Below are 24078 nucleotides of genomic sequence, written 5' to 3'. Positions count from 1 at the left end.
ACAATATTTAGTGTTTTATGGGATTTCGATCTTCCATCGCTGTAATAGTATTTCAAAGACATTTTTGCATTTTCGATCGAGCGAATCCAACAGAAAAATATTTATTTAACACACCGAATCATATAACATCATATATATATATATATATATATATATATATATATATGTTACTTCGAAAAAATAATAATACAAAAATGTATTATAAATATATTATAAATAAATTCTGATGGGTATTACATATCATTACAAACATTCATTTATTACAATATGAAAAATTACAAATCATCGACTAAAGAAAATACTTCAACGAAAACGATTATTTAGCCTGATAATTTTTAGCCATTATTTTAAGATCTTTCCTGTTAATTTTTCCGGAAGGTGTGTGCGGCATTTCTTCCAAAAATTTAATACCGCCGCGGAGATGATAACTATCCACCATATTTTGTTCCACCAATTTTCGAAGCTCTCCTTCGGATACCTGAACGTTGGATAGAATGTAATAAATAACTCAATTCTCCTGAGGTTTTAATCACAAAATTTTTCTATAAAATCGTACCTTCGAACCAGGAACTTTGCTAATAAAAGCGATAGGATGTTCATCGTCCTCAAGATGAGGAACACCAACAACAGCAACCTCGATAACATCCGGATGAGATTGCAAAAGATTCTCAATTTCGGACGGCGAAATTTGAAAACCTCTGTACTTCATAGTTTCCTTCAATCTATCCATAATAAAAAGTTCACCGTTCTCGTCGTAATAGGCGATATCACCGGTATGCAACCATCCTGTCGTTAAGGGTAATAATTCGATTAAAAAAGTTTCTTTAATAGATTATCTCTATCTTTTTTTTCTTCGTTCCTTTACCATCAGCATCGATCGTATCCTTGGTTGCCTGTGGATTATTGTAATAACCCTTCGTCATCATTATCGATTTTGTTAAAAGTTCACCTGCCTGGTCTGGACCCAATGCATTTCCTGTTTTTAAATCGATGATCTTGAATTGTGCGTTACTTGTCACCGTTCCAACGGTACCTGCTTTGTGGTTTGGTTTTTGAGCAGCTATAATGCCACAAAGTTCGGTCATTCCTAAGAATTTATAAATGATTCTATTAGCGGACTTCGTTTGTAAGTTGTAAGAGACGTAACAAAGGATCGCACGTATTTTCTTCGCCTTACCGTACATTTGTATAACATCGGCATTTGGCAAGCATTCTTGGAGCTGAATTTGACTTTTTGCAGTAAATATAGCTCCGCCAACATATACTTTTGTAATACTGGATACGTCGTACTTCTTAAAATACCCCGCCTTCAATATTCTATTTATCATGCTAGGAGACAAAAACACCCATGTAACCTGTAAAAATAATGATTCGTCCTTTCGTTTAAGATTCCTCTATAAATATCAAATATAGTGTCTCTATCTGCGTATAGAAATAAATAACATATTATTATTCTTCCGCTCGATAAGGAAGCTCTACAAACGCCTGTAAATAGATTTCTCTGTATTACAGTTTCGTACAAATAGATTGCATGTTATAAGGAGACCAAAATATTACTTATTCAATTAGGCGATTTCTAATTGATACCATTAGCTATATATGAAATATCGTCCATCTTTAAACACGATATTAATTATTTCCATTAATAATTTCATATTACATTATATCATTTGATATTACCTTATACTTTTCTATGATTTTACACGTCGTTTCCTCTTCGAATTTAGGATAAAGTAATCTCTTACAATAATTAACCGTACATTTCAAGGTTAATAAAACTCCACTGATCCAGAAGTATGACGACATCCAAAGTGGATTTCCTTCGATACTCCAACCCCCATTCATGATTAAATTACATAAGAAAGCAAAATGCGAGATTGTAACTCCTTTAGGAAGACCAGTTGTACCGGATGAATACAAAAGTGCTGCTGTATCGTGAATGTTATCGATTTGCGCACATTCAAAATTCTCCACGTCGGACTTGCTATGACCTTCGAGTACTTTCGAAAAGGGCAAAACATTCGACGCCTTACCAAAGACGATGACTTTGATATTGTTATTATCGAATTTCGCCGCTTCCAGTATCGTATTTACCGAATTTTCGTCCGCAAAGACAATTTTTGCACCAGATAATTTCATATAGTAACGTGCCTCACCTGAAAGTGATCATATTAAGACGAAATTCGCTTGGATTGAAAAGTAAAGAAGACTCACGTATATCCATTGCAGAGTTCCAAGGAGTAAAGATTGCTCCCACGCAGAAGATAGCGAAGAATGGTGCAAAACTATCCATAATATTGGGAGCGCATACGGCAACTACATCATTATTTTTGATTCCTCGTTGACGTAACCATAGCGCACATTTTACAGTCCGATCAAACATTTCGGCAAAAGTATATGTCTCTTCGGTGATAATGTCTATCTGTTGTTACGAATGACTTATTGATTTCATTAATGAAGGATGTAAAAAAATTTATTCTAAATAGAACCTTTCCGTCATCGACTTTATTTATCGATATGGCGATAAAAAAATTATTAAGAAATATATTCTACGTCTTTGTAAACGACATGTGCGAAAATATAAATTGCTGCGTATCGTTCCAATGACATTATTCAGGAACCACATTGAATACACTTTTGTCTCGAGTTACCTTATTCATTATAAATTATTCAACGTCCTTCGTTATAATTTGTATAACTAAGTGCACATTATTGAAATAGTGTGTGTATGTATGTGAGTGTGTTTGTATGTGCCTGTACATTTGTGGGCATGCGATGTTATGACATTTTATTTGACTTCAGGTGTTACCTTATACTTGAAGACTTCTACGTACCTGACCAATAAAGTCTGGTTTAGCCTTCATTTTGTCTAAAAGTAACTTTCCGATGTTCGTGTATTCCGTGGATAAAGGTTTTTCTTTGCCTTTCAATATATAATCTTTTATAGTGAAATCACTCTGAAACAATCGATTGAAATGATTGATTTCGGATACGTCGACTTAAAAATGTCGCTCATATTGCTAAAATTTTTTTATTTTAACTGGACATAACGAACAACTATCCATCTTAAAATTTGGATAGCATGGAAAATGAAACTTAATTGAAAAATTTTCTTGAACGCTTACATTTATCAATTTATTGACCTCCATGATTATGGATGGTATACTTTTTACCGCTATATTTCACAGATATATATATTCACTCAGCTATGTTATAATATCTTTAAACGATTTCACCATTAAAAGAAGATTAAACCAAGACTTTTGATATTGGAGGAAGACTCGAGGAGATATAAGACTCGACTGTCCACAAAATCTGGTCTTTTTTTGGGAAAAATACATTACGATAACTGAATTTATATTTTTGTCACTAATCACTGCTATCATTGCATCTATCTTTTGTAAAGATCTATATATACATTCAACCGTTATTTTTTTTGAGATGATATACCTTCCATGATAAAGCTATTTTTTGTTTTCAAACATTTGTAGATATAAAAAGGAAAACTACGTGGCATGAATCATTAATCTAATTGCATTACGAACGAAAGAATCAGTTATTTTTTAAAGACGTATTTTAATACGTCTAGATGCCAGTAAATCAAATATATGATAAGAAAAATAGCTAAATAAATAATGTAATGTGTAAAAATCGTAAATCGTGAAGATTTTATTTTACAACTTAAAAGTCTATTCTAAACGTAGATTTGAAATGTTCGTCATGTTGTAAATGTTAAAATGTAAACAAGTATCTGCTCAGTAGATCGTTTACAAGGTCGTTTATCTCTTATGGTTCAAAGCATGTGTGACTTCAGCGACAGATACGGAGAAAATATGAATTGCAACCACAAATGAAGAACAGCGTTCGCATCACACGCTTATTGCTTCGAACATAAAATTCGTATTAGTACAGGTTAGACTACTTAAATAGTTTAATGGGCTGTGTATTCACATTTTTCAATCTCTTATATTTACATTTTTCTTTGATAACGATGAATGATGGCGTCTTTGATTCATGTTAGATACGACATGACGCATAGATACGCATTTATACGCACAGATACGTTTTATATAAGTGTATAAAGAATAATAAATATAATTAGTACATATAAAAACTAAATATAAATTTATGACAAACAGCAAGATTTTGTTGAATATTAAAAAAAAAAAAATAATTAATGAGTACTTATATACCTACACTGAATACATTCATTAATTATTATTTTAATAGAAATCAAACAATGCTTTTGATTTTTGTAAAAATAACATAAGTATATTTACTAGTTACTATTCTTGATAAAATAATCAACAAATTTATACATTTTATTTGCATTTGTCATCAAACAAAATTGTACCATTGCTGTGTCTTATCTAGTAAAGATCACTGCGAAACTATCAGTGGAGGAAATAAATATTAATAATAATTATTCAAGGAAATAAATATTAATAATTAGATAACAATAGAATATTTACGCTTTACAAAATATTAAAGAAGTAAGAACTTCCAAAAAATAGTCGCTTTCAATGTAGAAAATATATTAAAATATTATGTACTAGATATTATTATAAATATTACGCAGAAGACATGATGATCGCTTATTAGTTTAAAATATATAGCTTTTTTTTTTAATTACTTAGCTTCTTTCATATAGCTTTATATTTCTTAGTTTATTTTATACAGTTTATTTTATTTGTTACATTCTAAGGATTTTACTGTTTATCGCTGTAAAGAAAAATTGTTAGGAAATTAAATCTGTGTAGCAATTAGACAGGTGAGCTAGAACTCTTTGGAAAAATGGAAGAAATGTAGAGAAATTTAGGTTTACCAAGCATTTACTATGCAAAAATTTCAACAAGTTTTTGATAGGTCTGTTATTTATTAAATGAATTTGAGATTGTAGACTTTGGAGAAAAATGATTTTTAGACCTGTCTAAATTTAAAATAAGTAAATGGTAGATTTGGAAATTCAAAAATATAAAATCATATTTTGCAATATAATAAAATTGAGAATGCAATTCTACGTTTCAAGGTATTGGTAACTTGTAAAATGTTGCAGAATTTTCCGTTTCACATGTAAAGTCTAATGTCTCAATTATCGGATCTCGAAGAAATTTATAACGTATATGAAAATGACTTCAACCTTGAAATGCATTCTGAAGAAACAGTGACAAAATTAAGAAAACGATAGGAGTGGCTATTCAATCGATATCCTTTATGATACACATAGTTACACTGTTTATTATTTTAGCAAGCGAATTTTACAATTCTCTTCTTCTTTCACAGCTGTATATAGTTACGAATAAGTCTGCAGCAATTTTTGATCTAATAGGGCAAAAGACTCTATTCCGTCTAAGAAATGTTTACATTGAAGCTTATAAATTAGAAAAACTTATAATTAGAAAGTTGAAATAATGGCTGTAAAAGTGCGTTATTATTCCATTTATGGTTGGGACATTGCTAAAATCAGTTGATTCAGAAAATAAAGAAATCACAGCATTTCAAAAAAGATGACGGATTCAATCTTTAGACCTGTTTGATTTTGTGATAAAACGTGTGGTAAAAATTTGTAAGAATCTTTTCGAACAACATAATTCTTTTGTAAGAAAATATCAATTTGCATTCATGCAATGAAATAATTAAATTGTAATTATTAATTTATAATCAGTTTTCTTTGCTCAGATTGATAAATATTTCCCAATATATGTAGTTTAAAAGCAGATATCTAGAAAAAATCCTGTAGATTTCTATTATGGGTATAATATAACAGAAGTTTATTCAGTTATTGAATATACTAAAATGTAATATTTGTGAAGTTTTGGCTTTCATGCGATGTTTCAAACATTTATCTGAAAAATATTATTTTTATATTACAATTATAAACCGTAATTTTCACTGTTTTTAACCTTTGTTATTTACATAACTCTTCGATATGTAAAAATATACAAATCGAGAATGTCAATGCTTATATATCCATTTTGTTAATAAAAACTATTTCATTTTCGTAATTAAATTTAATATTAACAATTTTTATCTAAATGAATTTAAAACAAATGTAAATTATTCAAGTATTGCGTTCTACAAGCAGTTTTTTTCTTTAAAGAAAACTGCTTTAGATATGATAATAATTTGTTTATTTAATGAAAAAAAAATTTTATACATAAGTTATTGATAATTATGAAAAGAGAGTATCCAGAGGTATTTCAACATGAATACTAAAAAATTCTTTTTTAAGGAATAGTGATAGGAGGAAGGGAAATTCAAAAATTATGAATTTTTGAAAAAATTGGTTTAGGTATTTTAGTAGACATAATAAAACGATCCAACTTTTGTTGAAATTTTTTTTTAAATATCTCATCGTTTTTGAGATATTTCATGAAAAAGATTTTGAATTTTTTTCAAGGGCTGATTTTACTTTTCAAAACCGAATTATGGCACGAAAATATAATAAGGTTTTATCATGGATGATATACCTTATTTGTATAAAAAATTTCAAGATTTATTGGATTTTTGAGTTGCTTACCTTTCTTTATTAATATCTTTTATTATGCGTGCTAATCCATGTAGAGTATGAATAATATATTCATAGTGCTAAATAACTTACTTGATAAATGAAGTATAGTAATAAGCTATTTATGAATTCGCTCTGTTTTATATGAATCTGTAAACAACAAAATTTTAATATGTAAAGTAAGAATACGTGAATATTTATTGTAAGATATTAAATTCTATAAAACTAATATAATAAAAATGTTTAATACGAAAAAAAATTTAAGTTCTATAATGCATGGTATGTAATAAAAAAAATGTAATGTCGATTTATGTCGATTTCCAATGCTTTATTTTGTTCAATGAACGGTTTTTTCTAATAAATTTAATTCGAACATAATTTCTTATCGATAAAAATAAATCAGATACTTTTTTTTAATAGATCTCTTTAATAATTTATGGGAAGATTTCCTTTGTATATAATTAAGTAGAGATTTTCTTACGACACTTAAATATATCAAAGAAATAAATTCTAAAGGCAAATTAGTTCTCATTCCGAGATTATATGTATTTTCTGAAATAAATGCATCGTTATGGTATTGTGCTTGCTACTTACGGTTATAGTTATCATTCGTTTTTATCGTTTCGTTATTTTCAATAAAAGCAAAAACACCTTTTATATATTCTTCAAATAGAATCCTGAATAACTTTCATAGTAAGTTATAAAAGATTTTGCAGATACATCGTTTTAATATAACTTTTAATTGTAAATCTAAAATACGTCCTTAAAATAAAAAACCGTTATTTACTAATTCTTTTACAAAATCCGAGAGATATTCATTAAGCATTAGAAGGTTTTTCTTAATCATAGTAAATAGATTTATTACTTTGTTTTCTCTATTAATTGATTTATGCATAAATCAATGGGTGTATATACGTGTATTACAGATATGTAATTACAGATATGTTATAAGAATAATTAAATAGATAACATGAAGTTGAGTAAATTTTATTACTAGAAATTTTACTAAAAAGTAATCAAGATATATTATCCAAATATATATTAATAATATTTGTATTAAAGAAATTTATAATATTTATAATAATTATGAATTTATTATTATAATATCAAAAATAAATTCATCGACTTCAAGTTTTAAATCGAAGTGTTTATAATTTCCTGATTGGAATATTTTTTAATAATATTTTCCGAAATGTTGTAAAGATAATTTGGTAAATTTTTTGTTTTCAATAAACATAGTCATTATCTTAATAACTCATCAGGCATAATGTATGTTATTGTTGATTTACATAAATCATGAAACTATGAAAATAATTATTTTCTGCATATTGTTTTGTTAATTAATGTCAAAGTTAATATTAGATATAGTCAAAGCTTAATTATCGAAATGATTTAAATTGTTATTACATTTTTTGTAATTTTTACATTATAAAAAACTTACATTGTTACGATTTTGCAATTTACAATGATTTAAATTGTTATTCATAAAAATATACGAAAAATTTTCGTTAGAAATACATTTTTTGTTATTATTAATTTCGTCAAAGCTATCGCCTCAGATAACAGAATTGATTTAGTAAATTTTCGTTAAACTGAAAATAACGTCAGCAAAAAATAACAGAAATATTTGATAAATTACAAATACATGGTATAAATCTTTTATATTAATAATATAATAATAATATAAGATATGAATAAAAGTGTCTCATTGAAAACCAAATATTTTAATATATTCTTTGTATTCAATGATATCCAAAAAATGTTTCACATTTACTGCGATCTTATTTTCTTTTTTTATTTCGCATGAATTATCAGATGCAAAAAATAGTGATTATTATCAGATATTAGGATAATTGGAGCAATACAATTATCTTATTGAATTACCTTTTAATTACTAGGGGTTTGTAGTTTCATTAATTTACACATAAGTCAATTAGCAGAGAAAACAGGGCAATCAAATTATTCACGTAATTAATAGTCTATCAATTATCGTTAATTATGCGAATTTTGTTTTGCTCTCATTAATTATCGAGAAAAATATCGAATAAAATATATCTTTGTAGCATGAATCGATGATTATATTTATTGTTTTTTCTTTTTAATATAAAAAAAGATATTTTTAATATATATTATTATATATATTATTATAATATTATATATATATATATATATATATATATATCGAGAATTTTAGTCGATGCTTCGTGCATGAAATGTGAGCAAGCAGCGTGCATAAATATCGTCCCTCGTATCGGTCTATTTAAGAAATTTCTAAGACTTTATTTCAATGTAATGAATGCGTGTATGCGTATGCGCGTGCACAAGAGCGAGACCAGGGTTTTCGAAGAAAAGGACAAGAGAGAAGGCGAATATGCAAACGACACAGGACAGTTTCAAAAAAGAAGCAACTAAGATGCGACTTAAGATTCTCTACCTTTTTCTCTATAGTTTTTATTAATTTTTTTCAATAAATCTTTTATTTTATTAAAATTATCGCTACCACATATATATGTATATGTAACAAATAGTTAGATGTAATGATAATTAGATATGTCTTGTTTAAACTGTGATTATACACTATTTAATACGTTCTAATTTGTTTACATATGATTAGCATTAATGATATACATATGTACATACAAGATCTAAGAATGAAATATAGGTGTACATTTTCTTATTTACAACTTATATTGTTCAAATCTATGTTTTATAATAATATTTATTCTGGAATTTTTTTTTATCATCTATTAAATTCATTGACATATATGTAAATAGACGAAAATATGAGAGAAATGTCTAAAAGTTGACGGTTTTTTTGTCAGAAATTATCAATGATATCACTTAATGTTATTAATATTACGGTTATTAATAGTCTTGATTAAATTAACATTCATTTCTTTTTATATTTACAAGTGTTTTAAGAAAGAATAGTTTTATCATAAAATATGTTGTATCATTTGAAACAAAGATCTATTTGAATTTATATTGTATGTAAACGTGAATATGGTAATGGATAATCGAGTTACTGTAACGGATTTTCTAGAAAAAAAAAAACAGCAGGATTTTTTCAATAATTACAAATTATATTTCGTGGAATAGAGTACTAATTTCGAAAATACACTTCGAATTTTCTTGTCGTTTTTTAGATCGCCAAAAGTACATTATAGTATAGCAGAGTGAAAGTATATTCGGTGAAAAGTGTACAATCGATGATCATAAAGATCGATAAATTGATAAACGCAAGGATTCAAGAAAATTTTTCAATTAAGTTTCATTTTTTATGAGATCCAAATTTGATAAATATATCCAGTTAAAATAAATTAATAATTTTTAGCAAGCTGAGAAACATAATCAATCGGAATAGATTTTTAAGTGGATACGTTCTAAATCAATCATTTTAATTGAATATTTTAGAATGTTTCCGATTTTTTTATGGAAGATAATATATTGAAAGGCAAAGAAGAACCTTTACCTACGGAATATACGAATATCGGAAAGTCATCGTTAGACAAAATGAATGCAAAACTCGATTTTGTGGATCAGGTAATGTAAGAATCTCAATGAGCTAATAGTTGGAATCAAATAAAATGTTATTATACTTACACAATTTCGGTATTGTTATATTAGTTGCATAAATTGTACTGAAGAATTATTGGAAAATTTATAAAGATCAGATAATTCGAAAAAACAGTGCATCGTTCCTCGAATACGAATAATGCTACTGAAATTATAAATAGTTACATTATTTTATTTATAGAGACATAGAATATGTCTACAGATGGTCATTTTCAAACTTCTTATATTTTAACAAATCACAAAAAGGAAATTGTGAAAACTAGGATTTCACTCTAGATTTCATTTTCTTATTTATTAAATACAGGTTTATTCAAAAAGCAATATAAATCAATCTCCGTATATAGTAAATAATTCGAGAATCTTTATATCGCAATATATTAATTATTACTGTAAATTGTAATATTAGAGAACGTTTCTAAGAATCAAAAGTAAATTTGCAAATAGTGTAGTTAGATCGAAAGGCGAAATGTATCTCTTTCGTGGATTATTGCGAAATGTCTGTAAAAAACATTTGTGAGAAAGAAAATAGAAAAGAAAAGGAAATGGCGTGGCCGTTCAAAAGCATGCCCTTTGGGCCTATGCAGGGGATAATCAGAATAATAATAATAATGATGATGATGACATGATGTAATATAATAATGATAATGAGGATATCAATAACAATAACAATAATAATAACAATAATAATAGTTATAATGTAGGATGGTGGATATAGGCCTGAGTATTTGGAAAACAACAAATACTTTTATTCAAATAAAAGATAAAATTTATCTATTATTTCCTGAGATGTACAAATTTCCTCTCATCTGTACATTCGTTCGACACTTGAAACTCCATAAAACTCAACTATTCTGGTCCACTTTACTCTGTTATACTCTCTTTACTATTCTGCTCTGCTCTATGATCTATTATACTTTGTTTACTACTTTGCTCTATTCTGTGATAACTACTCTGTAATACTCTTTTTTGTATTCTGATCTACTCTGTATTACTCTGATCTCTCCGTATTAATGCCTAGTCCTTCATATTAGTTATTGTTTCTTTCTTTCGCTTTTATAAAAGAAAGCTATATTACTGCTTTTTTTATTCATGTATATGTCTTTCAGGATGCGAACTACGTCCAGACAAAGTACGTTCAGATAAGATCCTAAATGTCGCCTAATCTCCGTACATGCATAATATTCATCTCTATCACTTATATATTTTCGCTCATATATCGCTCATATCACTTATATCATTTACGTTCTTATCTTATAAAAGTTTATTCCTAGCATTTTTTCGATACTCATACACATGAACATTTTCTTAATTTTACAATAATGGTAATAATATATATTTCAAGTAATGGTATAATGCGTAACATTTGTTGTAACAATGATATGTAACATTTGTAAATTTTTTTCTCGTTGTCTCTATAAGCAACGTTAATATTGAAATGGTATCATTTATACAACTTAATATTTTGGATATCGTTTATTAATAAAATGTATGAATTAAAACATTTATTGATAGTTAATATCAATAATTTTTAGGCAACAAAGAATATGACTGATGATGATGATGGTAAGGGGAAAAAAATAAAGATTACGTATTAAAGAAACTTGTTTAATCGTTTATTCAAATCCTTCATCTTAATCTATAAAATGGTTGCATACCGGTGATCTCGTTTATTAAGACATGAACGATGAATTTTTCATTGCCGATAGACAAGATTATAAAGTACAGAGGTATTCAAATCTCTCTATCAAAAATTGAAAATCTTTTGCGATCTCATGTCGATGTTGTCAAGGTTTCAGTTGTTGGTGTTCCCCATATTCCAGAGGATGAGTATTCTACCGCTTTTGTTACTAAAATTCCCTGTTCGAAGGTAAAACTTTATAGAAAAAATTAAGAAAACTCGATAAGAATTTAGTTATTTATTAAATTCTGCCTAACATTCAGCTATCCGAACGAGATTCAAAAATGTGATATAAAAAAATATGACTGATTCCTGTCATTTATGAGGTGGTAAATTTTTAGAAAAATGCCGCACACAGCTTCTGGGAAAATATCTAGGAAAGATCTTAAAGCAATAGCTGAAAATTATCAGGTAAAATGATAATTTTCGACAAATATTGTGATTGATAATTAAGAATAAATGAAGTCTTCTAAAATATAATATTACTATGTGAAAGATCAAATTATACATATAGAAAATATTTATTGGTTATTGATATATGATCATCAATGTTCCATTAAACAGTAAAATACCTAAATACTTCTTTTGTACGGAACGTTTGGGTGATATAGACGCGGATATGGATATTTATTTTAGACTCAGTGTTTTTTCTGGTGATTGATCGTCTAATATTTCGATTACATTTAAGTAGAAGAGAGAATGATAATATTGGAAATGGTGATAATATTTTTCAACTTGAAGAGTTTTTTTTTTTGAGTTGAATTTGTTTCATGTAGCGACTGAACACTCTTTAAATATAATAAAGACTGTTATATGTGTGACTTCTGTTCCAAAAATTTACAAAGCATTGTAATGATTAGTGTTATACATATACTAATTTGATTGTTTATATGTGTTCACCATTAAAATATGATATACATGGTAATGTATTAAAATTTATATTCATTTTAATATTTCTTCTAATACTTTCCATCGTATTTGTAACGTTTACATTTATGATTTATGTATTAAATATTGTTTTTAAATATATTTAATACTATTCTAATATCTTTTTATACTATTATATATCTATCCAATTTTTTTAAATCTATATTTTCTAATACTTTTAATCCTTTTGCTGTATTTTTTTGTCTTGCTTAATTTATCACTGTTACTTTGATAGCATAAAGAAGGAATGTTAGATAAAAATTAGTGATCTTAGGTAAATTATTATCACTAAATAATTTAATTTAGAGCACGATGAAAAAAAAAACCTTCCAATATTATCACTACTTTTCGGATGTTTATGCATAATAAATATTTAAAGATCATATGATATGTATGCACGGTGGATATGCAAATATACAAAAAGATTATACATGAATAATGCTTAATATCAGCTATTAATAATACCTTTTATAATTATTCTTGTTTATTATTATTTGCGCAACAATAAATTATAAATATTGTCTTTAAATTTAATAAAATTAATTCATGTAATTTCTCTGCAAAAATTATTTTTTATATTGAGAATGACTACTCCATGTCACACGATATAATCGGGTGTACTTGAATTTACTCCAGTAGTATACTAGATCCTTTTTTAAGAATACATTGCTTAAAATTAAAAAAAATTTTTCTATATTTCTACAAATATATTACTTAAAATGTTTCACTTTTTAATTAATTTATCGGCCACTGCATTTTTTTTACAGTATCGTTTTCTTTCTTTTTAATTTTTTCTCTTAGAATTCTTCTTATCTCTAAGAATCTTTTTAAACCATTCAGGTAGTTCGTATATATTTCCATCGAATCGTTTAACGGAAAATTTATTAATATACTTGTGGAATTTATAATGCACTCGATCACAAAAGTCGATATATAATGGTCCGATATAACTTCTTTAATAAATTGAATTCTTGCATTATAGTAATTTTCTAAATAATTCTTTTGTAGCGTTGGTTCATCTGAAATACTTCTTTCTAAAATATTTCTTTCATTCTATATATATCAATATATATATATATATATATATATATATATATATATATTACAAAAAAAAACCTTTCATACATTGTTCTTTAAAACACATCTAGGCTTACTAACAGTGATTATTTCAATATATGTTTTGTGCGTTATATTAATCGCGATTTTTATTTACATTTTATATTCTTATTAAAAACTTGGTAATAAATACTTTTTTCATTACCTTCATCAATCACTAAATTGGAATCACTTTCAATCCAATTTCTAATTAAGGCTATTTTATTTTGCCAAATATTCGACATATTTTAAAGTATTCAAAAATGAACTAAATCCGAAACACGAACTGTTACATTTAACGCTCAACAAACAACTAAAACTTGAGAAACATGTTTTGATATAATCTATAATTCGAATTGCTGAATATTACTATCGATATAGAATATTTGATTTAAAGATGCCGAATATAATATACCTGAGTATACTGATGGATTTAATTAATTTGATGAAACAAATATTTCATGTAAGATGGAAGTATGTATACAAACGAAAAATCATGCATATTTAAGTTTAAAAACATATGCAATAATATATTATTGTATATGCTTTTAAATACAAGTACACAAAATATATGTAGAATATTAGAACACAAAATTCAGAATAGAAAATATGCTTTTAAATTCTCTTAATCGCAAAAAAATTTTCTGTCTTTACCCTATTTGTTTATCTATTTCTCATAAATGTTTCCTCTTTACGTTTGTCTTATCTAAACAAAAAACCACTTAGTTCGCAATGTATAACGCATTCTTTCAGCGAGACATATACATATACAAAAAATCGAATGTAGGTAAAACGTGAACGAAAAAATACAAAAATATGAAAAATTACTAATTATGCCAATAATGGAATGATCGCTACCATCGTAAAAATCTAAAAGAACTAATAAAAACTTAAAAATAAAGAAAAGAATAGAACCAATGAAATTTAGTTATTAATAATATAAATTTTGTTTCCTTATAGGATGCTTATAGGATCTTCAGTGAATATAAATACCACCACTTTATCGAGGACGAAGCATTTCTTATATACACATTTTACATTTTCTTGTATTTTTGTTACGCGTTCTTTATTCTAATATTTCATGAACATCTTTTTTATCAGATCTATATAATGAGAGATACATTCTTTCGTAAGTACATTGTCTCTCCGATCTTCTACTTTCCTCATACTTGGTTGCATTACTAGATGATGTAACCGAAAAAGAAAAATTTGGTCTAGATTGGTCTAGAGTTTGGTTTGAATGCCAGAAATTGAAGCACTAGAGCAAAATAAGATTTCTTCCTGTTCGATTGTTTCACTGAAATCGAGTGTATATTTGAGGCAAAACGCGAAGGATCAAAAATCCGATTAAAGAAACTCAAGCGTCAACTCCAGTCCATCCTCTACTCTGTGTCTAAATTTCGATGTTTCCCTCAACACCAATGTTATACGAGCGCCCACCAGATGTATTTAGATAGTATTAGTATTTATAAACAAATTTTTTGATATAAATCATCACCGTTTAAACAAGGAAATACAAGGATACGAAAGTTTATCTTCATATACGAAGGAGTCTAAGTATATGATTCCTGTCATTTTCATAATCAACGGTTTGTATTTTGCATGCATTTATTTTTTTTTTTTTTGACTTCTTGTAAAAGTAGCATGCATTGGAAAGAATATTACGCTAGGAATAAACATATTTGAAACAATAAATGTTCTCTTTTAATTATTTTTTGAATTTTAGGCATGTATCTTTAAATGTTTAGCGTTTATCGTTCCAATGGTTTATGTATAAGTCAAATAGCAAAAAAAAAACAAGATAATAAAGTTTTTTACAAAAATTAATAGCCCATCAATAATTAACAATTATGAGAGTTCCATTGCGCTTTTGCTATTTATCCAAATGATTATCCAAGAGATGTAAGAAATTTTGTTACTTACTAAGTATATTTTTGTACCATAAATGAATCACTATATTTATGATCTTTTCTTTTGAATATAAAAGAAGATCTATATATTGAACGATAGTTGAATATGTCTTGTTCAAACATGACTAATAGATTTCGATTTGTTCCGATATGTTTAGTTTGAATTACATACGTACATACCAGATCTATGAATGAGATGTTTACATTTTTGCAATTACATATTTAAAGCTTATATTAGTTTAAATCTGCGTTTCGATAAATATTTAAGCATTAAAATAAAATCCTTATGATCGATTTTTATGTTTATATGTTATGTTATATTTATTTTGGAGTTTTTTTTATCATATATTAGGTTCGTTGATATATTTGTAGATAAAAAACAAATACGAATTTTTCTTGTGAATTGTTGGAAAATATCTGTAAAAAGCGTTGATTAGAAAGAAAATTGGAAAAGGGATAGGAAAGGACATGGTTGTTCAAAAGCATGAATAGGTCACTCAGGATACTGTCATATGGTAGACATAACTCTAGCATTTCATTTTTTATCTAAAATACTCTTGTCTGAAGATTTCATTAAGGAAGGAATTCTATTTTAACTATCGCTGTACTTTTGGATAACTGGAGTTTTATTAATATCGATTTGTACGGTGAATTATTGCAGAAGATTCTTTTATCCTAAATTCGAAAAGGAGATTAAAATAGAGAAGTACATGGTATATTATAATTAATATTTATATATGTACATTAAATTAGAATTTGAATCATTAGTTTTTCTGTTTACATGAATATTTTTGTTGCCTAGCATGGCGAATAAATATTTCAAAAAGTGCGATTATCTAGTATTACGAAATTGAAATGAAATTGAAATGAAAGTTATATTTACAGCAAGAAGTCAAATTAATCTTTAAAAATGCTTTGCAAATTCAAACATCAATGTACGATAAGATGAAGAAAATATCTTGTCTGTCTCAGAGAAGTTATAAACGAAGTTTATTTATAAAATCATTTAAATTTTCTCAGATATAACTGAATTTTGTAGCATAACATCCACATCATACAGCAGGTAGCAATAGAACGGTAATAGGTGACTCACAAATTATGATCATTGATTTAAAAACTAGATATATATTGGGACCACACAAGACAGATAAACTTTCGGTAAAATTGCTAACAATAATGAAGGGTTATTGCAATAATTATTAGATAACCACTATCAATAATGATGGTCACAAAGAAAAGAAAAGATAAATATTATCTATTATAGAAACTCGTTTAGCCGTTTATTCTATTTAATTGACAAGATGATTGCATACCAGTAATCTAGTCTATTAGAATCAGAACGTTAAATTTTTCATCAATTAATAAACTGAAGGAAATTATGAAATATAGATGTATTTTAATTTCTTCATCCGAAATTGAGAATTTTTTGTAATCTCATTCCAATATTATAGAAGTTGTGTTTGTGGGTTTTCCTCATCTTCAGAACGATGAGCACCCCATCACTTTTATTATCAAAATTCTTGGACGATTTTATAGAAAAATTTTTGATTAAAACCCCACGAAAATTTAGTTTTATCTTTATTACATTTTTCCTAACGTTCATGTATCCTCAACGTTCAGGAACAAGAACTTCGAAAATTAGTAGCAAAAAATATGACGGATAATTATCATCTGCGTGGGAGTGTGAAATTTTTAAAAAAGATGCTGCACATAACTTCTAGAAAAATACTTAGGAAAGATCTTAAAGTAATATTTATAATTTATGAGACTCGATAAGCTTTTCCGTTGAAATTTTTCTTTAGTCGATGGTTATTAATTTAGAACGTGCAATAAATGAAGTCTTTTAAAATATACACCTAGTATTATTATATGAAATGTAGAATAGTATCTATGAAAAATGTTTATTATACATAGGTATATTAATATCGGGGTTCTTTTAAATCCAGACATCTTAACAATTTCGTTGTACGTCCCGATGATATAAACGTAAATATGGATATTTGCTTTAGACTAAATATTTTATTCTGATGGCTGACCGCCGAACATATAAGTTACATTTAAATGCAGGAAAAGATAACAATATGGGCAATGGTATTAATATGGAAGTCATGAAATTTCATTTCCAAGCTTGGAGAACTTTAGTTGAATGTGTTTCGTGTAGTGACTAATACATGTTGCCTGTTTCAGATGTGATAAGAACTATTAAGTGTGTGATTTTTATTTTATTATAAAATTTATAAATATGGTATTTGTTATGATTTAATTTATATATCAAATAACTGTATTGTTCATATACAAGCGCAATGGCGAATCCACGACCAGCCAATCACTTTATGAACCTAGAGGAAAGCTTAATCGTGAATTTTCAAATATATCTTTAGTTTGTCAAATATATCTTTAGTTTTGTAAATAAAAAAATTAAGATTTCAAATCTTTGGAAAGTACAAAAATAGTTAAAAAATTATCTAGTAGATTAGTAAAATATTTTAATTGATTCATATTTAATTTATGATAGGATCTCAAAATGTAAGGGAAATTTAATATTCTATTTATGTAACATTGTTTAAACAATTCTGATATAGTAATAACTTGTGATATTACGTAACTTATTACCATAAATGTATTTCATTTAAAAGCTGCAATAGATATATGCATTTAGAGCTCTTATTCGACTTTATGGCAAAACTTAGAGGATGAAAAATCCAATTCATGATATTGAATCGTCGATTTTAGCCTACAATTTTGCCTTGTCGCATATTCGTACTTTTCAACATCAGTGTTAGTGTCTATGACACGACCGCACACTGGATGTAATAGCATTTTAATGATATAAATAAATGTTTCGATATGAAGCAGCACAAAGTTCATTATTTTTAGATACGAAGAAGTCTTTTGAAATATATGACTTAGAACATTTTTACAAGTAAATGATTGATTCATAATTGATACTTATCGCGATAATTTTTATGTCTTCAAATAGACAAGCACGCTGAAGTAGTGCTATAGTATCAGTCACTATCAGGATAATTAAAACAATATACACCTATTTTAAATTATCTTCTAACCGTTACGCGTGTATCATTTCATTTACTAATGAGTCGAATAAGAAAGAAAACATGGTAATAAAATTTTTTATAAAATATAAAATCCACCAATTATCGAGAATTATGTAAGCTTCGTTTCGCTTTCACTAATTATCAAAATGGTTATCGAATAAATTTAAAAGAAATTGTTATTTTATAAGTATATCTTTATATGATGAACTAATGACCACATTTATTATTTTTTCTTTTTAATGTAAAAGAAGATCTATATGTCTTTTTTAGACGTGATTGTATGTGACTTTAATACGTTCGGATATGTTACGATATGAATAGTGTTAATGATAGTCATAAGCCTATGTCTTTACATTTTCGTATTTACATATTTGACGCTTAATTTAAATTTATTCGTTTCGACAGATTTTTAAGCTTTAAAATAGAATCTTTATGAGCGATCCTTACATTCTACACTATTTATTATACATTATTTATTAATTTTTATCATATATTTGATTCTTTAACGTATATGGAAATAGATGAAAATACGAAATAGATATTTTTGTTAGCAATTATTAATCATTAACTCAATTTTGTTCGTAGTGTCGATTAGATTGATATTTATGGCATCCGTTCTGTTGCATTTTTAAATATTTTAAGAAAGAATTTCTTTATTATGAAAGATATTATATCGTCATGAAAAAGAAATAATGAACGAACATTCTTGTGGATTTTTATACTATATGAACGTGAGAATGAAAATGGTAGGAGATAATTCTACCTACGTGTAAAATTTAGGAGATAACTGCACCATATAAGAAACAAAAAAACAGAGATTACTTTACAGTTCCAATTCATATCTCGTGTAATTAGATACTAATCGAAAACATGTATTGATTAATTTGTTGGTCAAATGGCCAACAATAATATTTCTTGTTCAATTCAATTCAAAACGATAAGTACGTCCAGATGTTCTCATATATCATGTAGTTTTGTCTTCCATTTTTCATAGTTTTCATTTTGTGGTTTGTTGAAATGTGTGATGATTTTGGATTTTTTTTATGTTATATGCCTTAGATGTAATCATGACATAATATGAGTTAGTTTTTGAATACATTGTGAAACTTACATATATATTGCAATATATTTCTTATTAGAAGTCAGTAAATAATAATTAAAAAGAAAACTTTTAAGAATCAAAAAAAGATTTACGATAATGTAGTTTAATCAGAAATGTTTCTTTTTGGGTTTTGTATTTTCTGTGGGGTTTTCGAAAATGTTTATAAGAAATGTCAGTAAGAGAGAAAATTAAAAAAGCAAAAGAAATTCATATTTTTGTACATGTAATTTTTACAAAGACGTAGAATATATTTCTTCATAATTTTTTTTATCGCCGTATCGATAAGCAAAGTCGATATCGGAAAGATTTTACTTACAATAATTTTTTCTACATTATTCATTAATGAAATCGATAAGTCATTCATTACAATAGATAGACGTTATCACTGAAGAAACATATACTGAAATGTTTGATCGGACTGTAAAATGTGCCCTATGGTTAATTTTTTATTATGATTAGTTTTGCACCATTCTTCGTTATCTTCTGCGTGGGAGCAATCTTTACTTCTTGGAACTCCACAATGGATATACGTGAGTTTCCTTTAATTTTCAATTCAAGTAAATTTCGTCTTAATATGATCATTTCCAGGTGAGGCATGTTCCTTTCTAAAATTATCCAGTGCAAAAATTGTCTTTGCGGATGAAAATTCGGTAAATACGATACTAAAAGTGGTAAAACTAGATAATAACAATATCAAGATCGTCGTGTTTGGTAGGGCTCCAAATGCTTTGCCTTTTCAAATATACTTGAAGGTCATATTAAGTCCGATGTGGACAATTTTCAATGCACGAGCGTCGATAGCATTCACGATACAGATGGACTTCTCTATTCGTCTGGTACAAGTAGCCTTCCTAAAGGAATTAAAATCTCTCATTTCATTTTGGATGTCTGGAGTTTTATTAACGTTGAATTCTATTGTGAATTATTACAGCAGACTGCTTTATCCTACATTCGAAGAAGAGATGACATATAAAATCATAGAAAAATATAAAGTAAACCCAAAAGATATAATGTAATGTAAAATTATTAACCGGAATATTTAATATTCAGTTTGAAAATGGAGGATAATTTATACATTGCTAATGATATTCATGATATATGGAAAGTAATACGATATGTTGCTTGTGTTCCGGGATACTGCTATTAATATTTATATATGTATCTTAAATGATAGTATAAATCATCGATTTACAGGTTACATGAATTTTCTTGTCTCCTAGCATGGTAAATAGATTATTAAGGTACTTTAAAAAGTATAACGTATCTAATATTACAAAAGTATGTGTTGATGATTCTATATTTAGTTCAAGAAGTCAAATTAATCTTCAAAAATTCTGTCCAAATTCTTATATCATAAAAATGTATGGTAAGGCAAAAAAAATATATGTGATATTTTGGTACATTTGTTCGAATTTAAAAAGGAAATTTGTCAACATAATGATTTAAAGATTGTTAACAATGATAAAGGATTATTAGAATAATCCTCAGGCAATAAAGGATATGATCAATGATGAAAAATAGAATAAATATTATCTATTATAGAAAATCGTTTAATAAATAATTATTAATTAAATAATCTTTCGTTTTAATCTATAGAATGGTTGCAACCAGTGATCTTGTTTATTACAACAAGAATAATAAATTTTTTATTGTCGATAGACAAAGAGATTATGAAGTACAAAAGTATTCAAATCTCTCCATCAAAAATTGAAATTTTTTTACAATCTCATACCGATGTTCCTGAGGTTACGGTTGTTGGTATTCCCTATATCCTAGAGGATGAGCATCCCATCGCTTTTGTTACCAAAGTTCCCCGTTCAAAGGTACAACTTTGTAGAAAAAATTAAAAAAACTTGATGAGAATTTAGTTATTTATTAAATTCTGTCCAATATTCAGATATGCAAACGAAAGTTTAAAAAATTGGTATCAAAAAATTCTGATTTCAATCATTTATGAGGTAGTGCAAAATTTTTAGAAAAAATGCCGCACACAGCTTCTGGGAAAGTATACAGGAAAGATCTTAAAGTAATAATAAAAGTTATTAGGTCAAATGATAATTTTTTATGAATATTATGATTGATAATTTAGAAGAAATGGAATCTTTTAAAATATTACTATGTGAAATATCGAATTATACATATAGAAAATATTTATTGGTTATTGATATATATAAACATCAACGTTCCATTAAACAGCGAAATACCCATATACTTTTTTTGTATGGAACATTCAGGTGATATAGACGCGGATATGGATATTTATTTTAGACTGAGTATTTTTTCTGGTAATTGATCGTTTAATATTTAGGTTACATTTAGGTAGAAGAGAAAATGATAATATTGGAAATGGTGATAATATGGGATTCATCAAATTCCATTTTCCAGCCTGTAGAACTTTGTATTGATTTAGTTCATGTGGTGACTAAACATATATGATCTGTTTATAAAGACTATTATGTGTATAACTTTTGTTTCTAAATTTTATAAATCTTTGTTATGGTATGTAATGATATTGTTCATACATTTGTACTATAGCAAATACACGATAAGTAGTAGATCCCTCTATGACGCTAAAGGAAGATTTAACAGTAAATTTTCAAATATTTATTTACAAAACTTAGTAAATTATTCAAAAGAGTTATTATTTCAAATTTTTGGAAAGGACAAAAATAATTTAAAAATTATGTGATGGATTAAGAAAGAATATTATTCCTGATTTGCGTTTAATTTTTGATGGAATCTTAAAGAAAAAGTAATTATGAATTTATGTGACATTGTTTAAACAATTCTGATATAGAAAAATTATTATTTGGATACTAGTATTTTGTACTAGTTTTATATAAAATTATACTATTTCATTTTAATTTTCTTTATATTGGCCCTACAAATTGTTTAAAAAGTGAAATATTGAAGTTGCTTTTATTTTATAAATTGTTCAATTCAAATATTTGATTTGCGACTGGTAAATACAATTTTTTATTTCATTTTGAACCACCGCCAAAAAAGGTTCGTCGTCAAAATATAATTTACACGATAGTGCATTAAAATTTATATTCATTTTAATATTTCTTCATATTTTCCAACGCATTGGTATCATTTATTTTCATGATTTATGTATTAAATGTTGTTTCTAAGTATATTTAATACTACTTTTATATTATCATCCAATTTTTTCAAACCTATATTTTCCAATACTTTTACTTTTTTTATTGTATTTTTTGGCTTATTTAATTTATGAGTTTAAGTGATTATCACCAAATAGTTTAATTTACAACATAATGGAAAAAAAACCTTTCAACGTTATCACTAGTTTTCGGATGTTTATGCATGATAAATATTCCAAGACCACATGATATCTACGCGTGGTAGATATGCAAATATACAAAAAGATTATACACGAATAATACCTATAATATTAGATAGTACACGAATAATACTATTACTAATATTAGATATTAATAATACTTTTTATTATTATTTTTGTCTATTATTATTTGCACAACAATAAATTACAAATATTTTCTTTAAATTTGATAAATGTGAATAGAAAAATACAAAAATCTGAAAAATTACTAACTACGCTAACGATGGAATAATCGCTATCATCATAAAAATCTAAGAAAAATAATAAAAAGTTAAAAATAAAGAAAGAAGTAGAACCAATAAAATTTAGTTATTTATGACAAAAGTCTTTCTTTCTGAGTCCTTATATGATCTTCAGCGGATATAAATACATTGCTTCTACAAAGAACGAAGCATTTCTTATTCTACTTTTTCTACATGTTCTTGTATATTTCTTTCATGATCTTTTTTCTAATAGTTTATTAACTATCAGTTTTTTTTTTACGAAATCTGTATAGTAGGAGATACGTACTTTCTTTCGTAAGTGCATTATCTGTACAACGTCCTATCTTCCCCACATTTAGTTGCATTGCTTAAATACTGCGACCAAAAAAGAGAAACTGGGGATTTTCCACGTGGGGATTTCTATACATTTATCGATAATCATAAGAATAAGTTATTGTTTTATCGATATCTAACAATTATTGGATACAAATAGGTCTATTGGATATTCTTCAGCCTTTTGAGTGCGAGTAACTTAAAAGTTGTTATTATCGTTAATGACGAATATAGCAAATTTGGTCTAGATTTGTCTAAAATTTGGTTTGAATGCCAGAAAATAAAGCATTCAAGTAAAAAAAATTTCTTTCTATTCGATCTATATT

At 26.7% G+C, this 24078-nt stretch overlaps 2 protein-coding genes and 1 long non-coding RNA gene across 4 annotated transcripts; 2 read left to right on the top strand and 1 right to left on the bottom strand.

Annotated features, from left to right (window-relative positions):
* Positions 1-233: 233 nt before the first annotated feature.
* On the bottom strand, positions 234-3341 carry LOC127068823 (uncharacterized). Its single transcript, XM_051005104.1, has 8 exons — positions 3126-3341; positions 2835-2957; positions 2215-2422; positions 1681-2156; positions 1178-1355; positions 866-1087; positions 557-786; positions 234-478 (listed from the first exon to the last, which is right to left on the bottom strand). The coding sequence occupies exons 1-8, from the start codon at positions 3147-3149 to the stop codon at positions 317-319; spliced, it is 1623 nt and encodes a 540-aa protein (XP_050861061.1). The 5' UTR covers positions 3150-3341; the 3' UTR covers positions 234-316.
* Positions 2392-3354, top strand: LOC127068824 (uncharacterized). Its single transcript, XR_007783220.1, has 2 exons — positions 2392-2734; positions 2803-3354. It is a non-coding gene; the product is annotated as an uncharacterized LOC127068824 (long non-coding RNA).
* A 16014-nt stretch (positions 3355-19368) lies between these two features.
* On the top strand, positions 19369-21313 carry LOC127069224 (uncharacterized). Of its 2 annotated transcripts, XM_051006010.1 has the most exons (4): positions 19369-20382; positions 20441-20502; positions 20568-20688; positions 20784-21313. In XM_051006010.1, exons 1-4 carry the CDS (start codon positions 20304-20306, stop codon positions 20816-20818), a joined length of 297 nt encoding a protein of 98 aa, XP_050861967.1. In that variant the 5' UTR covers positions 19369-20303; the 3' UTR covers positions 20819-21313. The 2 variants fall into 2 exon arrangements, with proteins under 2 accessions (XP_050861967.1, XP_050861966.1); XM_051006009.1 differs by having other exon boundaries at positions 20441-20688.
* Positions 21314-24078: the final 2765 nt, after the last annotated feature.

The sequence above is a fragment of the Vespula vulgaris genome, chromosome 14, assembly GCF_905475345.1.
Source record: "Vespula vulgaris chromosome 14, iyVesVulg1.1, whole genome shotgun sequence".
NCBI classification, from domain to species: domain Eukaryota; kingdom Metazoa; phylum Arthropoda; class Insecta; order Hymenoptera; family Vespidae; genus Vespula; species Vespula vulgaris.
Note: the sequence above shows the minus strand (reverse complement) of the source record. Positions and strands in the feature narration are given on the sequence as shown.

Excerpts from the sequence above, each read along its gene's own strand:
- LOC127068823 (XM_051005104.1), bottom strand. The coding sequence starts at position 3,149 with ATGGAGGTCAATAAATTGATAAAT. Across the intron at positions 1,356-1,680 it reads AAATCATAGAAAAGTATAAG|GTTACATGGGTGTTTTTGTC; the intron begins GTAATATCAAAT and ends TTATTTTTACAG. Across the intron at positions 1,088-1,177 it reads CGATGTTATACAAATGTACG|GAATGACCGAACTTTGTGGC; the intron begins GTAAGGCGAAGA and ends ATAAATTCTTAG.
- LOC127069224 (XM_051006009.1), top strand. The coding sequence starts at position 20,304 with ATGATTAGTTTTGCACCATTCTTCGTTATCTTCTGCGTGGGAGCAATC. Across the intron at positions 20,383-20,440 it reads GAACTCCACAATGGATATAC|GTGAGGCATGTTCCTTTCTA; the intron begins GTGAGTTTCCTT and ends GATCATTTCCAG. Across the intron at positions 20,689-20,783 it reads TGGACTTCTCTATTCGTCTG|CAGACTGCTTTATCCTACAT; the intron begins GTACAAGTAGCC and ends GAATTATTACAG.